Genomic DNA, 15,942 nt, shown 5'->3' with positions numbered 1-15,942 from the left:
TATTGTTTATACCATCCTTAGAAAATGTAGGCATTAAAAATAAATCAAAGAGTGTATCTTAAAAAATTGGGGGCCTTTGAAAATAAATTCACTTTAGAAGTCTGAATTCTAAATTATATGGACTATTTTTGGCTTAAAGTAGATAGATTATTTTTTCAAAAAAAAAAAGGTCTCATTTAACTTTATGCAAAATAAGTAATTTGAAGCCCTACTTCTTAAAATGTGAAATTTAAAAATATATTTTTTGAACTTTGAAAATATTAACAAACATGAAATAAGAGCTTAGGGTTCTTAGTTTAAATTTTCAACTCTTATAAAAAGTTTATTTGGAGTTTTGGAAAGTGTTCAATATTAGGAACATTATTTGAAGAAACATCACTGGTATTTTGTGGTCTGAAAAAGAAAGTGTATTTTGTTCTGATTTTTATTTTTTTATTTGACTTTTTGGGTGTTGGCCTGTGAGGTGCGACGGTTTTTCTACAAGTGAGAAATGTGTTGCCTTATAGGAATCTTTAATTCTTAAGTTGAGTGAAAGATCTCTTTGTACACCGAATTTGTGCTTAGAAATAACTTTCTGTTCTAGTCATTAGGGGAAAAAATTACACCGAATTTCAGAGTAGGAGAGGAGAAAGAAAAGGCTAATGCCATTTGTAATTGATTTCTTTCTCAATTTAAATATGAATTAGAATAATGAATTAAAATGAAATATTTTGATTGAGAAAGTAAAAGTTTAAATAGTACTGTTATGTAATGTTGAGACTATTTTAATCAAATCCAAGTGTAATTATTACAGTTTAATATTCGCTGATAAATCATTGTTTTGCAATTAATATTAAAGAGTCATGATTTGTTGCATGTTTTGATGGAGTAATAGATACTTATCTATCACTGTAACTTGAGATTATATGTAAATATATTGGTTGTGTTGTGTTTTGTTTTTGTGGTTCTGGAAGTGTCACATGCTTGACAGACAAGTGCTCTCTACCACTGAGCTTCCTCTCCAGCCCTTACATGGTTATAAAATTTTTAAGTTACACTTACAAAGTTGCTTTAAATTACAACCTAAATTACCTTTGCTGCTAATATATTCCAGGAAATTTAGTTTGAATTACTTCAATCTTTTTGTCATCTAATTTAATATAAAATAGAATCTCTCTTCTAATAGTAGCTTAGCAGCTTTATTGTAAAGGCTTTGGCAAAGGGGGGAGACATCAGGAAATTTATCTTTTCATCACTGTTTACGACCATTTATTTTCTGTTCTTTTGAAATACATACTACTTGAGAACTTTTCCTTTTGTAAAGCTTGTCTCAGAGGTCACAAAAATGTGTTTTTGTTCATCTTTTACTTATAATGGTTTCCCTTTAGAATATCTAAGTGAAGAAATCATCAGTCTTATAAGCAAATAGAAAGCCTCTATTTTAGCTGTGTGTGATGGCTCACCCCTGTAACCCTAGCGGCTTGGGAGGATGGGGCAGGAGGACTGAGAGTTCAAAGCTAGCCTTAGCAAATGCAAAGCACTAAGCAACACAGTAAGACCCCATCTCTAAATAAAATACAAAATAGAGCTGGGGATGTGGCTCAGTAGTTGAGTGCCCCTGAGGTCAATCCCTGATACAAAAAAAAATATATATATATATATGGTTGGGGATATAGCTCAGTGGTTAAGTGCCCCTGGGTTCAATCCCCAGTACCAAAAATAAAACAACAAAAACAACATATTTTTCATGTTTTTTAATGAAATTCATTAAGAAGTATTCTTCATAATATTTTATACAGTTTCTTTAGTATAATTAATATCATCATCATTAAGCTTATCATAACTGAATTATGGGGGGAAATCTCAAATTTTATCATAGTTACCTAATAAAGGGGAAAAAATGATCAGTCTCTTTTATTTCAGAATATTTTGATCTGATGACAAATAAAAGTATCTAGAATAGCCTCAATTTTTTGATGATCAAGGAACTATCTACCTATAGTTCTTATTGGTCAGATTTGCTTGAATGTTTTGTGAAAGAATAATATATGACTCTGTATTTGCATAAATTTACAAGTGTTTGAGACAGGTCACTAACAGCTACTGAGAGGAAAATCAATAGCTGATTAACCAAGGATTGGAATGTTGGAGTATGTAAATTACACTGAGACTTTCACCTCTTTCTTTCCCTTGATCTGAAGTAATGCATCTTATGTGATAGTTGGAATGGAAAATGACCTAAAATTGCACTGTCATTTTCAATGTCTACTAGATATTTCATATTTGACTGAGAAACTAACATTGCCCAGAATTCTAGCCTATTAAAAAAAGAAGATGAGGGCTGGGGATGTGGCTCAAGCGGTAGCGCGCTCGCCTCGCATGCGTGCGGCCCGGGTTCGATCCTCAGCACCACATACCAACAAAGATGTTGTGTCCGCCAAGAACTAAAAAATAAATATTGAAAATTCTCTCTCTCTCCTCTCTCACTCTCTCTTTAAAAAAAAAAAAAATTCAAAAATAAATAAATAAAACCCAGCTTTAAGAAAAAAAAAAAAGATGAAAAAACACAGTAAGTTAAAATTTAATGAATTCCAGAATTGTACTTTTATATATAATCATATCTTTAAAATTAGTGTATTTCTCTGCATGACTGCTTTTAGACTGACAGATAATCTCTTTTTTACTGCTGACTACTTTTCACAACGGTCCATTAAGGGAAGAAAATTGCGTTGCTTCAAGTCCTCATTCTGGATGTTGTTCTCATTTTTTAGAGGGAAAGTTGTAATCTTTGAATTTGAAACTCTCTCCCTGGTATCATGATGATTTGGCTCAGTTCTGTTTACAATGTTTGTTTAACGGAACTTTTCCTTCCTAATAGTTCATAGCACCTGGGTTTGGAAATACAGGTGCAACAGAAAGCTTTCAAAATGAGTAGTACTAAAAATAAAAAATTTCACAAATTACTGTGATTGTCTCTCAGTAGTAATATTATTATTTAGGAAGAATAAATGAAGTTTTTGCTTCACATGTTAGAGACATATGTAAAGAGTTTGACAGGAAATTGATTTCAAGCTGAACTTTTTCCATCTATTTATTTTTTGTATATCTTCCTAGATTTTAAAAAATAAATTAAAAGTATATTTTAGAGAATGGTAACTATTTTAATTATGTTTTAGTTTTGTGGACATTAACAGAACAAGTTGTGTATTATGTAAATATATTCCTGATGTTTTAAGTTGGTGACTTATTTTACGCAGAGTCTTCCCCCCGCCCCAGGAAGTAAAGGAAGCAGTGAGAATTATTCTGAACTTTTAAAAGTTATTTAAGTTCCTTATTACTGTGTGATATTTTTGTGATATTGTTATATTGTGCACTTTACAAATGTTATCTCATTTAATTCTCTGAACAACCTTAAAAGGTAGGTAGTATTGGTGTCTTCTTTTTATAGGTGAGAAAAGAATTCTCAGAGAATTCTTTTATTTTAATTGTTCTTTTTAGATATATATTAATAGAGTATATTTTCACATATTATACATATTTGTAGTATAACTTCTCTAATTAGGATCCCATTCTTATGGTTGTACATGATATGGAGTTTCATTGGTCATGTATTCAAGATATGAACATAGGAAAGTTCATTCTGTTGTCTTCCCTGTATCTATCTCCGCTCCCTTCCCTTCATTTCCCTTTGTCTAATCCACTAAATTTCTATTCTTCCCTCCCCCAACCTGGTTGTGTTTTAGCATCCTCATATCATAGAGAACATTTGACCTTTGGTTTTTGGGGATTGGCTTATTTCACTTAGCATGATAGTCTCTAGCTCCATCTATTTAAGATCATATTCCATAGTTGCATTCTTTTTATGGCTGAGTAATATTCCAGTGTGCATATATGCCACATTTTCTTTATCCATTCATCTTTTGAAGAGCACCTAGATTAGTTTCATAGTTTAGCTATTTTGAATTGAGCTGCTCTAAACTTAAAATGTGACTGCGTCACTCTAGTATGCTGATTTTAAGTCCTTTGGGTGTATACCGAGGAGAGGATAACTGGGTCAACTGGTGGTTCCATTCCAAGTTTTCTCAAGAATCTCTATACTGCTTTTCAGCATGGTTGTACCAATTTTCATTCCCATCAGCAGCGTATGAGTGTACCTTTCCCCCCACATCCTCACCAACATTTATTGTTTACTTATATTCTTGATAATTGCCATTCTGACTGGAGTGAAATGGAATCTCAGTGTAGTTTTAATCTGCATTTCTCTAATTACTAGAGATGTTGAACATTTTTTTCATGTATTTGTTGACCATTTTTATTTCTTCTGTGAAGTGTCTGTTCAGTTCCTTTGCCCATTTATTGATTGGGTTATTTGTTTTTATTTTTTTTTTTGGTGTCAAGTTTTTTTTTTTAGTTTTTTTATATATCCTGAATATTAATGCTCTATCTGAGGTGCAGGTGGCAAAGGTTTTCCCCTAGTCTGTAAGCTCTCTCTTCACATTTTTAATTATTGCTGTGAAGAACCTTTTTAATTTGTTGCCATCCCATTATTGACTCTTGATTTTACTTCTTGCACTTTAGGAGTCTTGTTGAGGAAGTTGGTTCCTAAGCTGACACAATGGAGAGTTGGATCTTCTTCTTCTATTAGATGCAAGGTCTCTATTCTAGTGCCTAAGTCTTTGATCTACTTTGAGTTGAGTTTTGTGTAGGGTGATAGATAGGGGTTAAATTTCATTCTGCTGCATATTGATTTCCAGTTTTCCTAGCACCATTTGTTGAAGAGGCTATTTTTCCTCCAATGTATGTTTATGGTGCCTTTCTTTAGTATAGTTCTCAGATAATTATTTATATGTGGGGTGTGTGTGTGAGTGTGCACGTGCACTGTATATTTTAGTTCTAGTTGGATACAATAGCTTTATTTATTTTTTATGTGGTGCTGATGATTGAAGTCAGCACCTTGCATGTCCTAGGCGAACGTTCTACCACTGAGCCACAACCCCAGTCCCCTCTCAGAGAATTCTTGGGTGATTGCTAGGTCATACTAATATATGATAGGACTATGAGACCAATTTGTATGACTTCAAAAATTTGTGTTCTTTATTTCCTTGCAGCAATATACCTGACAAGTATGTATTTCATGAAAGAAGTGATTGTAATGTGGAAATCAAAGAAAACTGGGGAAGGGGCTGGGGTTGTGGCTCAGTGGTAGAACTCTCACCTAGCATGTGTGAGGCCCTGGGTTCGATCCTCAGCACCACGTAAAAATAAAGGTACTGTGTCCAACTACAACTTAAAAAATAAATATTAAAAAAAAAAAGAAAAAGAAAACTGGGGAAGAGGCAGAAGAAAGTTATCATAGAATTAGTAATTATGTAAGAAGGAAAAATTGGCTATCATCAGGCCATATACACTAGAATTTAGGAATAGACACAGTTGGCAATTTTTAAAAACATGTGGCTCAAGGGGATTAGGAAATGCTTTTTTAAAAAAAACAAAGAGTAAAAAGCCCGTGCTGTGGAGTGGTATTTTCCCCCTCATATCAAGAAGGAACATTTCTCTTTGAAAGGGCATAGTAAGATTGGATAAAATTAAATAATGTCAGAAGGAATAATCTACTTTAAGGAGTCCCAGTCTTCAGATAGAAACTAATTATATCTTTGAGGACTGAAAGAACTTATATATGTAATTATAGAGCAGTTGTCATTAAAATTTTTTGCCTTTTTTAAAAACAAGCAAAAACTACTTTCTGAAATATAGTCCAACAAACTTGGTGTATAATTCTAGGATGGGTTTTTAAACAGATGGTTTTAGTCACTAGGAAATTAAAAAATGCCAAATGATATATCAGTATGTGCTTACTAGCATAGCTAAAGTTAGGAAGACTGATTGTGCCACGTTTCAGCAGGGATGCGAAGGAACCAAACTCAGTTGGACAGTTCCTTAAAAACTAAAACACACCAGGTATTTCCAGCTATTCCATTCCTAGCATGTTAACCTAAAACTAAAAACAACCCAAATGTTACCAACAGGTGAATCAATATTAGTTCATTTTGTATAATGTAGTGCTAAAGAGTGTGTGTTAGAGGAATCAGTAGTAAAAGAAAGCAGGTCAGCAGCTGCTACCTGGTGGGGTAGAGAAAGAGATGGGTTACAAAAGTTAGAGGTGATTGATATGCTCATTGTCTCAAGTGAGGAGAGATTTTCTTCAGCATCTACCTACAGAGAAATTCATCAAATTACATCAGACATACTTCACAAAAGTATTTTGGATTTGGTTTTGAGTTTTTGCCATGCTGGGGATCTGTCCCACAGCCTCACACATACCAGACATGTGCTCTACTACTGAAACCCACCTCTAAATGTTGTTTTTTTGTTTGTTGGCTTTTTCCTTTTTAATGGCTTTGAGCTCTTTAAAAAGAAAGTGATTATTGGAAGGAGTCAGTACTAGACTCCTTAGAGAAAATTCTCTAAAGCTAAGCACATTGGGGAGAACCAGTGAGGTTTAGTGGGCACCTTAATATTTTTATTTTGATAGGTGAGATTTTTGTCTGCTGATATAAATATAAAATGCAGTTAGTTGAGTTTGTAGATAAATATTTTTTGTTTTTTGTTTTTACCTTAGTGGATGTATCTGGCTTAGTATATTTGTATTCTGGGTATTACATTCTAAGGGGAGGGGAACATTGACTAACTGAAGGGCATTGTAAAACAGAATGCCAAGAGAGAACATATGAATTAATATAAAAAAATCAAACTTGCACGTCAAATTCAAATGAGTCAGAACTTACACAATGTTAAACTTTACACTATTTTAAAGATGCCAGCATTCAGAAGGCACAGATCAAGCAGAGAGGTCTGGGATCCTGCACACAGCTTCCTGAACCCTGACTTTGCACAGATATGGTCCAGATGAGTTCTCTTCATTAAGACATGCACAACAGAGAATTTAGGTTATGAAACACCTCCATTTTGTGCTTAGATGTTAGCATAGCGTATTTAACATTTTCCAGGGAGTCAAGACCCATAAATTCATAGATTTTTTTTTTTTTAATCTAGGTTTGTTTGCCATATGCAGTCCTATGCCAGGAACATCCTACTAAAAAACAAAGGCATTCCTAGACAAGGGCTCACTCTCTCCCTATGACAGAACTGTTTAACTTAACAGTTTTCACTTAACTCTCTCTCCTTTCAAATATCACAGCTGTCTTCAGAAATACGAAGTCCTAGTAATGTTGAAGATGGACTAGATTTGTTCATGTAGTTCATGAGGTGGGTAGAAATGACAGGAGGTGGGTTCCAGTTTCCTGTAGAAGTCTTTCTGACAGCCCTACATGATGGGGGTCTACAGAATGAAAAATCATCCCTTGTTAGAGATATGCTTCCAAATAGGGTACACTAAAGAACTTCTGCTTTTCATGGAGATTGAACTGGTAGACTTTTACTTCCCATCCAAATCTGATGGATTTTGTCTACTAGAATAATACTACTATTTCTTTTTAGATGTTCTTATAAATCTGTTGATGTACAGTGAAAGAAAAACACTATTTTCCTAAACTTATTTTCTACTTGCTATTTTATTTGAAGTCTATTTTTTTTTCTTTCTGGTTTCCTCAGGGTATTTGTGACCTTTGGTTTTTGTTTTTGTTTTTCTTCTCTCAGTTTAAAATACTTAATGTGCCCATGTCATCCCAACTTGCTGCAAATCATTGGAACCAGCAACAGGCAGAACAAGAAGAAAGGATGAGAATGAAAAAGCTCACACTAGATATCAATGAGCGGCAAGAACAAGAAGATTATCAAGGTATGAAATCATTTATAAAATAGGAAATTTTTATGCTTCTTGAGTGTTTGAAATATAGTTTTATCTCATTCTGTGTCCATTTTCCTCTGACTTATTTGTAAAATAATAATATAATTTTCATCTTATTTTTCTAACTCCATAATTCAGATAGATTACCTACTGTTATCTGTGTTTGCAAGTGAGAGGGTACTTTTTTTTTAACAAATATAGACTCTCTCCAAACACTGTATTATTAGCTGTCATTGTACACTGCCTCTTAGGCTTTTTCATTGTCTCTTAAGGCACTTAATGTAATGACCAAATTTACAATAAGGAAACATTGGATACTGAAAGAATCTCATCTCTTGATGGTTCTTTTAGTACCTTACAATCATGTTAGTCTGTATAATGGTCACTTTTCTGTAGTCATTTACCTGATAATAGGACTGATAAACTTGATCTCCCTAACATTTTATTTTTTTCTTAGATGATGTACATTTAAAAGAGTTAACAGCTTTTTTTTTGATCCTAATCATAGAAATGTTGCAGTCTCTTGCTCAGCGCCCAGCTCCAGCAAACACCAATCGTGAGCGGCGGCCTCGTTACCAGCATCCAAAAGGAGCACCTAATGCAGATCTAATCTTTAAGACTGGTGGGAGGTAAAAATAGCTTCTCCCTTAGCTTGCTTTCTTTCTCTCTCTCTCTCTCTCTCTTTCTTTTTTATAATATCCGTATGAATAAAGTATAGAATTCTGGATTATACTTACAGACAAAACCCTATTAGCAAAATAGAAAAGTTCTTTGTTGAAACCTGTTTTGGTGCTGCTAAATATACAAACTATTAGCTTAATGGACAATGACAAATGATAGTTTCTTGCTTTTGCAGTTATTTGAAAGTAGCTTTAGCTAGGTATGGTGGTACCTGTAATCCCAGTGGCTTTGAAGGCTAAGACAGGAGGATTGGGAATTCAAAGCCAGCCTCAGCAATTTAGCAAGATCCTAAGCAACTCAGCAAGACCCTGTCTCTAAATAAAATACAAAAAAGGGCTAGGGATATGGCTCAGTAGTTAAGTGCCCCTGGGTTCAGACCCTGGCATTAAAAAAAATAATAAAATAAAAACACACACATACCCATACACAAAAAGACTACATCTTAAAAATAGCTTTAGGCTTTGGGTATATAGATCTTAGTGGTAAAAGCATTTACCTAGCAAGTGTGAGGCCCTGGGTTTAATCCCAGCACCACCACCAAAAAAAAAAAAAGTAGCTTTTAATATATGCATAATATAGATGCAGTTTTGATAATATATGTTCTCTCTTATCAGAAACTTGGGCTGGGGATGTGGCTCAAGCGGTAGCACGCTCGCCTGGCATGCATGCGGCCCGGGTTCGATCCTCAACACCACATACAAACAAAGATGTTGTGTCTGCCGAAAACTAAGAAATAAATATTAAAAAATTCTCTCTTTCTCTCTCAAAAAAAAGCAAATGTTTTTTTAAAAAAAGAATATCTTGATATTTTTATCAACTTCACTTTTCCATATTGCAGTGTAATATCTCTGAATAGCACATTGTCTTTATTTATACCTAATTCCTTTTCTATTCAGAAATTATTATCTTTTTATAATTTTTAAATGTGAGAATATCATAATCTTATAGAATTTGTAAATATGAAGTTTGATGACATAATGGGTATCTACAGTAGCATATATTCATCTAGTACCTACCAGGTCCAGCCCTTCATTACAAAAAAATTTAAAAGGAGAAGAAAATCCTAAAGTTTAAAACGTCCAATGAGAAAACAGAGTACTACCTGCACTTGAAGGCTAATTCTGTCCTACTCATTTATTCTGCTTATTTCTATTTATTCTATTTATTCAAATATGTCATTTGTGCTATTTATTCAAAGCATTTCTCAGGCAGTAGGGAACAAAGATGAATGTGTAGAAACAGATGTGTAAAAGTAATTACTATAATAGATGTATATGTGGTATGCTCTACTTAGTTTGCTACCAACATTATTCAGTCATTTCTCAAAATTCTTTAACTTTCTATTTTCCTTTCCTCTTCCTCCAATTTCCCTTTGGAAGAACCAGCCACACTTGCTCTTTCCCTTGCCTCTCAATCATTGTGTGACTTACCCTACCTTTTTAGTGTCTTAACTCTGGGTTAATAGGTGGCCTTCTCTGGGGTCCCTAACCACTTCTTGAGCAATATCTTTGTAGCACTTTGCATTGTGGGCAAATTCTGTTTTCCTCCACATACTGTTTCATTTTGCTTCTATGACTTCTAGCTTCTGATTTTCCCCCTTTTCTCTGACCCCTCTGATTCCTACCTGACTTTCAGCTCATTTATGCACACGCCCTACCTATAGATGTCCAGATTCTTTGGTTTCTTTTTCTATCCTTCTACTGTCTGTAAGGGGTCATTCTTTCCATGACTTCATTACTGTTCAGATCTTCAGCCCAGACTTCACACTTGAGTTTCTGCCTGTCTAGGTGTGTACTCTGAAACAGAAACCTCAGTGTGTGCCTTGTTCCCTCCCTGTTCTAGCTTAATGAACAAAAGCACTACTATTGTCCATACTAGGAAAGGGGGTTTCATTTTGTAATTCTCCTTCCCCCTCAATTCCGTGATCTGGGTAATAACCCTCTGCATTCTAATATTAAAAGGTTATCAAAGTTGCCTATTTTATTCTGCCCCACTGCCAAGACTCTAGATCAAACCACTATCACCTCACATTTGGATTACTGCTGCAATTCCTTCTTGGCCTTTGAGCTAAGATCAGATGTAGATAACTGCAGCTACCTTATCTACATCTACTTCTTAGTCTGTTTCACCCACATCCAATTCATTCTCGGTGTTCTTTCTAAGATGCAAATCTGCCATCTGACTATATGAGCCCTTCTGCTTAAAATTCATCAATGGCTCCTTATGGCTCGTAGAATAAACTTCAAACTCTTCATCTTGGTTAGCAAGGTATGAATTGCATGCATATACTTACTTTATTGGCTTCATCTCTCGAAGTTCCTTTTCCTACTCCTAACCAGCTGGTCTTTTAACTAACTATTGCTCTTCCTGTTCTATTTTTGCCTTTCTCTGGAGCAGTCTTCTGCTTTTTCTTCCTGGATAACTCCTACTCCTTCTTAAGACCCACCTTGGTATCCTCAATACTGACATAGATCAGTGAGGATAGGTTGTCTTAACTCACTATATTTCCACAGACTGTGTCCTATTTATTTATCTGCTAGTTTGTCTCCATTCTCCATGAGACTAAGGACTGGAGGTGGGGGGCATGGACTGCATCTTAATCTTGCTTTCCATTATATCCTTCATAGCTCTTAGTGCCTGGCACCTAGTAGATGCTCAGTAAATATTTGTTGAATAGACAAAAGAACTATTTACAATCTACATTTAGTCGTTTTAATAAACTTTCTTCTTTCAGTTCTGCTCCCAAGTTCTTGTTTTCCATTTTTTTGTGAGTTCCAACCCTTGAGCTAACCTCTCAACCTGTTTTAAATTTTGACTTAAAATTGTAACTTAAAAAAAAAAAATCGTAACCTGTCCATCATCCTTTTGAATGGCACTCTGTAAAGGATAATGAGTGTTATTTTCATAGGCAGTATTTCTAAAACATAGGTATGGTTAAGCATTGTAGAATGGTCAAATGCATAAACATGAGTTTTTGAGCGTTTTAGAGTACCACATGTTCTTTGCCATTTTAAACTTAAGTGAAGAAATATAGTCATTTTAAGAACAAACTCAAGGGATGGAATGGTGGTTGGGTCTTTATTTTCTTCTGCTTACTTTGGGCCAGACTTAGCTTTAGTCGAAGTGTATATGGAGCACTGACATTATCAGTAGCTTAAGGAGAGCGTGCTGGGGGGGAGTACCTATGTGAAGCAGGGCAGGGGGACCTTGAGTCTATGAGTAAATCTGAGGAACTGGTTTCAAATTGATTATTAATGTGGCTGGTGATTTTTTTTAAAAAAAATCAATTAATGTTGGTAATTTTATGTGTTAATGAAAGGAAAATTAATTTGAAAACTAGTTATTCAAGTAGTTGAAATTTTTTTACCTGTGGATTTTGATAGGCTCCTACTATTATATAATGATTTTTATGTTTTCTAACCAGAGGATCTTATCAGAGCAATGTAAATTAAAACTTCAGCCTTTTAACAAATTACAGGTATTTATTTTTAGTGAATAAGATGGAGTTTGTGCTGTAAGTGAAATTGTTCTTCAGTTTTTCTGTAGTGCAGAACAAGATTCTTTTCTTTTCCAGTAGTGTTAACAATCTGAAACTTTGCATCTTTGGCAAGTATTACTACTTAAGCATATGGTTTATGTGCTACAAGTTCATATGGATTACTCTGTTGCTTCTCAAACTTTTAAAATACATATAAATCATCTAGACTAAAAAGGCAGGTTCTGGTTCATTTCTGTTCAGCTTCTAGGTGATATCAGAGCTGCTGGTGTGCAGACCACAATTAGAATAGAAAGGATTTATTTTGTCAGTTTTGGTGGGTTTTTTTTTTTTTTTTTTTTGTGTGTGTGTGTGTGTGTTATTTTTATTATGTTTTCATTTTGAGATGGGGTCTTGGTATATTGCTCAGGTTGGTCTCTTAAGCTTGAGATGTTCCTACCTCCAGTTTATAAGTTCCTGACACTGTAAGCACATGCTACTGCATCTAGCTTGCTATTTTTAAAAAGATATGTATGCCCTTATTGTATGTTAAATAAGTGATAGTTTTGATATAGAATACCTCCTAGAATAACATATAATCCAAAGTATATATTGCAAGTGCTTTTTAAGCTCTTAGTATTTTAATCTTTCAGAGTGATTATTTGCCTACAAAGCCAGTCAGGTGACAGATACCCTTCACTATAACTAGTGACAGAAGCATATCTTAACTTAGCAAAGATTTTCAACATTTTTTTCCTTTCATTCACTGTTTATTTAAAATATTTTGTTTTAGACAGTTGCTTTGTCTTGACTTCAGGAGAAACTCTTCCATCTTTTTGTTCTTTCATTGGGGACATGATTGTATCATTGATATTTTTTCATATTTATTTCATTTCTGGAAGAGTTATGGGTACAGACAACTGAGGATATGCTTTCCTATATTTGCATTTTATTCTCTGAATTTGTCTTGCTCACATAATTTGTTCTGTGTAAAACAAACTTTATGAGTCTCTAGGAAAGTGCCATTGACTGAATGACTTAAACTATAGAAGTTTGTTTGTCTTAAGGTTTTGGTGGCAGGAAATATGAGACAAAGGAGTCTGAGGCTGTAAGGAAGGCTGTTCCAGGCCTCCTGTGTGGCTCTTGAGGTTTGCTGGCAATCTTTGGTATCCATTGGCTTATAGGTACATCGCTCTGATCTCTGAATCCCTGCCTTCATCTTCACATGACATTCTTCCTGTGTTTGTGCCTAATTTTTTTTCCTCAGGGCCTTTCACATACTAGGCAAGTGCTCTTGCAGCTGAGGTACATCCCCAGCCTGTGCATAAGGATATAATCATTGTTTTGGACCAGGGACTCACCCTACTCCACTATTGCCTCATCTTAACTAATTACATCTCCAACAGCTGTTTCCAAATAAAGTCATGTTTGAGGTACCGGGAGGAGGGGGCGGTCAAGTTTAGCAAATGAATTTTGAGGATACACAATTCAACCATAATACAAACTGAATTCCTTACACTTTAGCAGTTAGTCACAGAGAAGATACAGGAGCCACCTCTTGTCTTGCAATTATTGTCAAAATTGTTCCTGTTTTGCTCTTAAAAAAGACTTAACTTAGATGGGGTTGGGGTTGTGGCACAGTTATAAAGTGCTTGCCTAACGTGTGAGGTGCTGGGTTTGATTTTTCAGCACCACTTTTATAAATAAATAAAGGTCAATCACCCACTAAAAATTTTTTAAAAATAAAAAAACAAAACAAAAAGACTTAGAGAAATCACCAGGTGATAGTTGGTAGTATTTGAGAAACACTTTCGTGCCCCAATTTTGCCCTAAAGCAGTAAGGTCTCTAACATCACCCTGTTTGTACCTTTAGGAGACGTTGATCCAGCAGCACGTGTCATTTCATTAGGTCCTGTATCTGATGTTGTGGATAGTGGAGTCCTCCAGCAATTGAATGAGAGCAGTGGACACATCTCAGCATGTCGGTCTAGAGAGTTGCGAATCTAAACCTGGGACAGGCTGGGGCCATGAGGCAGAAACAGCAGCCTCTGCCAACACCGGAACAAGCCCACGCTTCCAGACAAGGCGGAAAAGGCCTTTTGTAATGGAAATCACGTGAGGGTTAATCTTCTCTTGAGAATGGCAGTCAAGAAATGAGATGGTTCACTTGACTACTGAGCAGTTACACCAGGAAGAGCAGCAATGAGATGACTGAGCCAGAGAAGAAATGGTTGCGATGATAATGGTATGGGGGAAATGAACTTGAGTTTTGAACTTGATTTGAGTTACAGTGTCTGAGTTGAACATCCCATGTTGGAAGAAGATACATTTGGGGGCTCCAGGACTACAGTAGAGAAGTATAGAGCAAGCAGTAAAATCTTCTAGTAAAAACTTACATGCAGGACAACAAAATGATGAAAGATATCCAAATACCAGATAATCCACCAGAAAGGCCTTTGTTTAGGAAATTGTTTCAAAAGGAACAAGGGATGAGGGAGAAAAATCTGTTTTATCCATCAGAGCCAGTGATATAAAATTGCCTATTAGAGTGAAAGAAAAATGTGAAGACATTAGTACAAAGAGCATTCATTCAGATGGCTTAGACAAGTCTGATACCAGCCTAAGAACAGGGATATAGTTGAGCCCATTGTAAGTATCATTGAAAACAAAACGTGCCAGTCAGCATGTCACAGAAAATGAACGAAGGACAACAAGAAATAGATCAGAATATTTTGTTGACCTTCATGGGTTTACAGCCTCTGTCTCTAAACAAAATATGGAAACAAGTAGAGCTTTTATTTTGCTTTTGTTTTCGTTTTGTTTTGTTGTTTTGTTTTCCCCCCACTAAATAGAAAAAAGGGTTCTTAGTCTGTTTCTGACAATCTGTTAATTTATTAGGATAGTTGTCTTTCGTTTGCTTTCCAATAGGCATAGTAAATTTAGTTAAAGAGCACATCTGTATGCTACAACTTGATTACATCTTTTTTTTCTAGCTATTTTGCATTTTTCTTTTACCACGTTTCAGTTTCTGCATGTAGATTTAAGAAACAAAACTTGTAAAGTTGTAACATTTCACATGGAAATGCTGCCCAATCTTCACCAGCTTCAGAAATCTGACCTTTGCCGATGCTGCAATAAAGTGTTGTAATTTCGATTTGGTGTGGTTTATTTTATTTGGTTTGGATTTTGGAAACCTATCAAATGGACAGTCATGCTCTCTGGAGTCATCTGTGTGCTTTATAAAAGATTCTCAAATACTTTCTTGAGCATTTTACTGCTAGCATTTCTTTCTCCCTCAGGATTCCCTATGTCCTGACCTTCTCAGGTGCCTCAGTTAGTTTACCTTTGAGTATGTTACTTGAAGTCACCCATGGGGATTGGGGATATAGCTCAGTTGATATAGTGCTTGGCACAAGGCCCTGAGTTCAATCCCCAGCATCACCAAAAAAGTCACCTGTGCAATCTAGTAGAATTAATGTTTTTAAAGTAGGGTTACCAGTGATTAACATGGAAAATGCTGGCACTGCATGTTTAGCCTGAGGCAGGCGGCATTGATGGTTTACCCAAGCATGAGCAACAGAGATGGGAAGAGCACCACAAGGCAGGCCAGTCAGAAGGAACTGCAAGAATCTCTGCTTTCTGTTTCCCAGTGTTAATTCTAAGGCTGACTTATATAGTCCATACCAAATTACTATGATTGCTATTGCAAAAATTTATAAAATCTAACCAATAGTCATAATTTGAAAGGAATTATAATAGGCTCTTAACTTTTTTAAAAACTTCTGAACTTCCTTTAAGGAGGGAAGCTTATCGTCTTATCACCACGTTCATCACTGATCTCTATAGTGCTACTTACTATTCTTTTGTTGTGAAAAATGATTTATAAATTTTTTATCAACTTTATATTATTTCTAGATTTAAATTTTTTTCAGAGAGCCAGAGATCACTCCAAATTCACCCTTTATAATATATAATGATGATCAAGGTAGAAATCATAATG

At 35.1% G+C, this 15,942-nt stretch overlaps 1 protein-coding gene across 5 annotated transcripts in view; it reads left to right on the top strand.

The window, feature by feature from the left end:
- Upf2 (UPF2 regulator of nonsense mediated mRNA decay) overlaps positions 1-15,094 on the top strand; it is a 116,352-nt gene extending 101,258 nt beyond the window's left edge. For 3 of the 5 annotated variants that reach the window (XM_078023223.1, XM_005320276.4, XM_040276806.2), the window contains exons 20-22: positions 7,636-7,777; positions 8,295-8,415; positions 13,816-15,094. In XM_078023223.1, the coding sequence (XP_077879349.1) occupies positions 7,636-7,777; positions 8,295-8,415; positions 13,816-13,825 (273 nt within the window). In that variant the 3' untranslated portion in view covers positions 13,826-15,094. Of the gene's footprint in view, positions 1-5,087; positions 5,590-7,635; positions 7,778-8,294; positions 8,420-13,815 lie in introns of those variants that run through there. The other 2 variants (XM_078023224.1, XM_078023225.1) reach the window with 2 other exon arrangements.
- Positions 15,095-15,942: the final 848 nt, after the last annotated feature.

The sequence above is a fragment of the Ictidomys tridecemlineatus genome, chromosome 10 (genome assembly GCF_052094955.1).
Source record: "Ictidomys tridecemlineatus isolate mIctTri1 chromosome 10, mIctTri1.hap1, whole genome shotgun sequence".
NCBI lineage: Eukaryota > Metazoa > Chordata > Mammalia > Rodentia > Sciuridae > Ictidomys > Ictidomys tridecemlineatus.
Note: the sequence above shows the minus strand (reverse complement) of the source record. Positions and strands in the feature narration are given on the sequence as shown.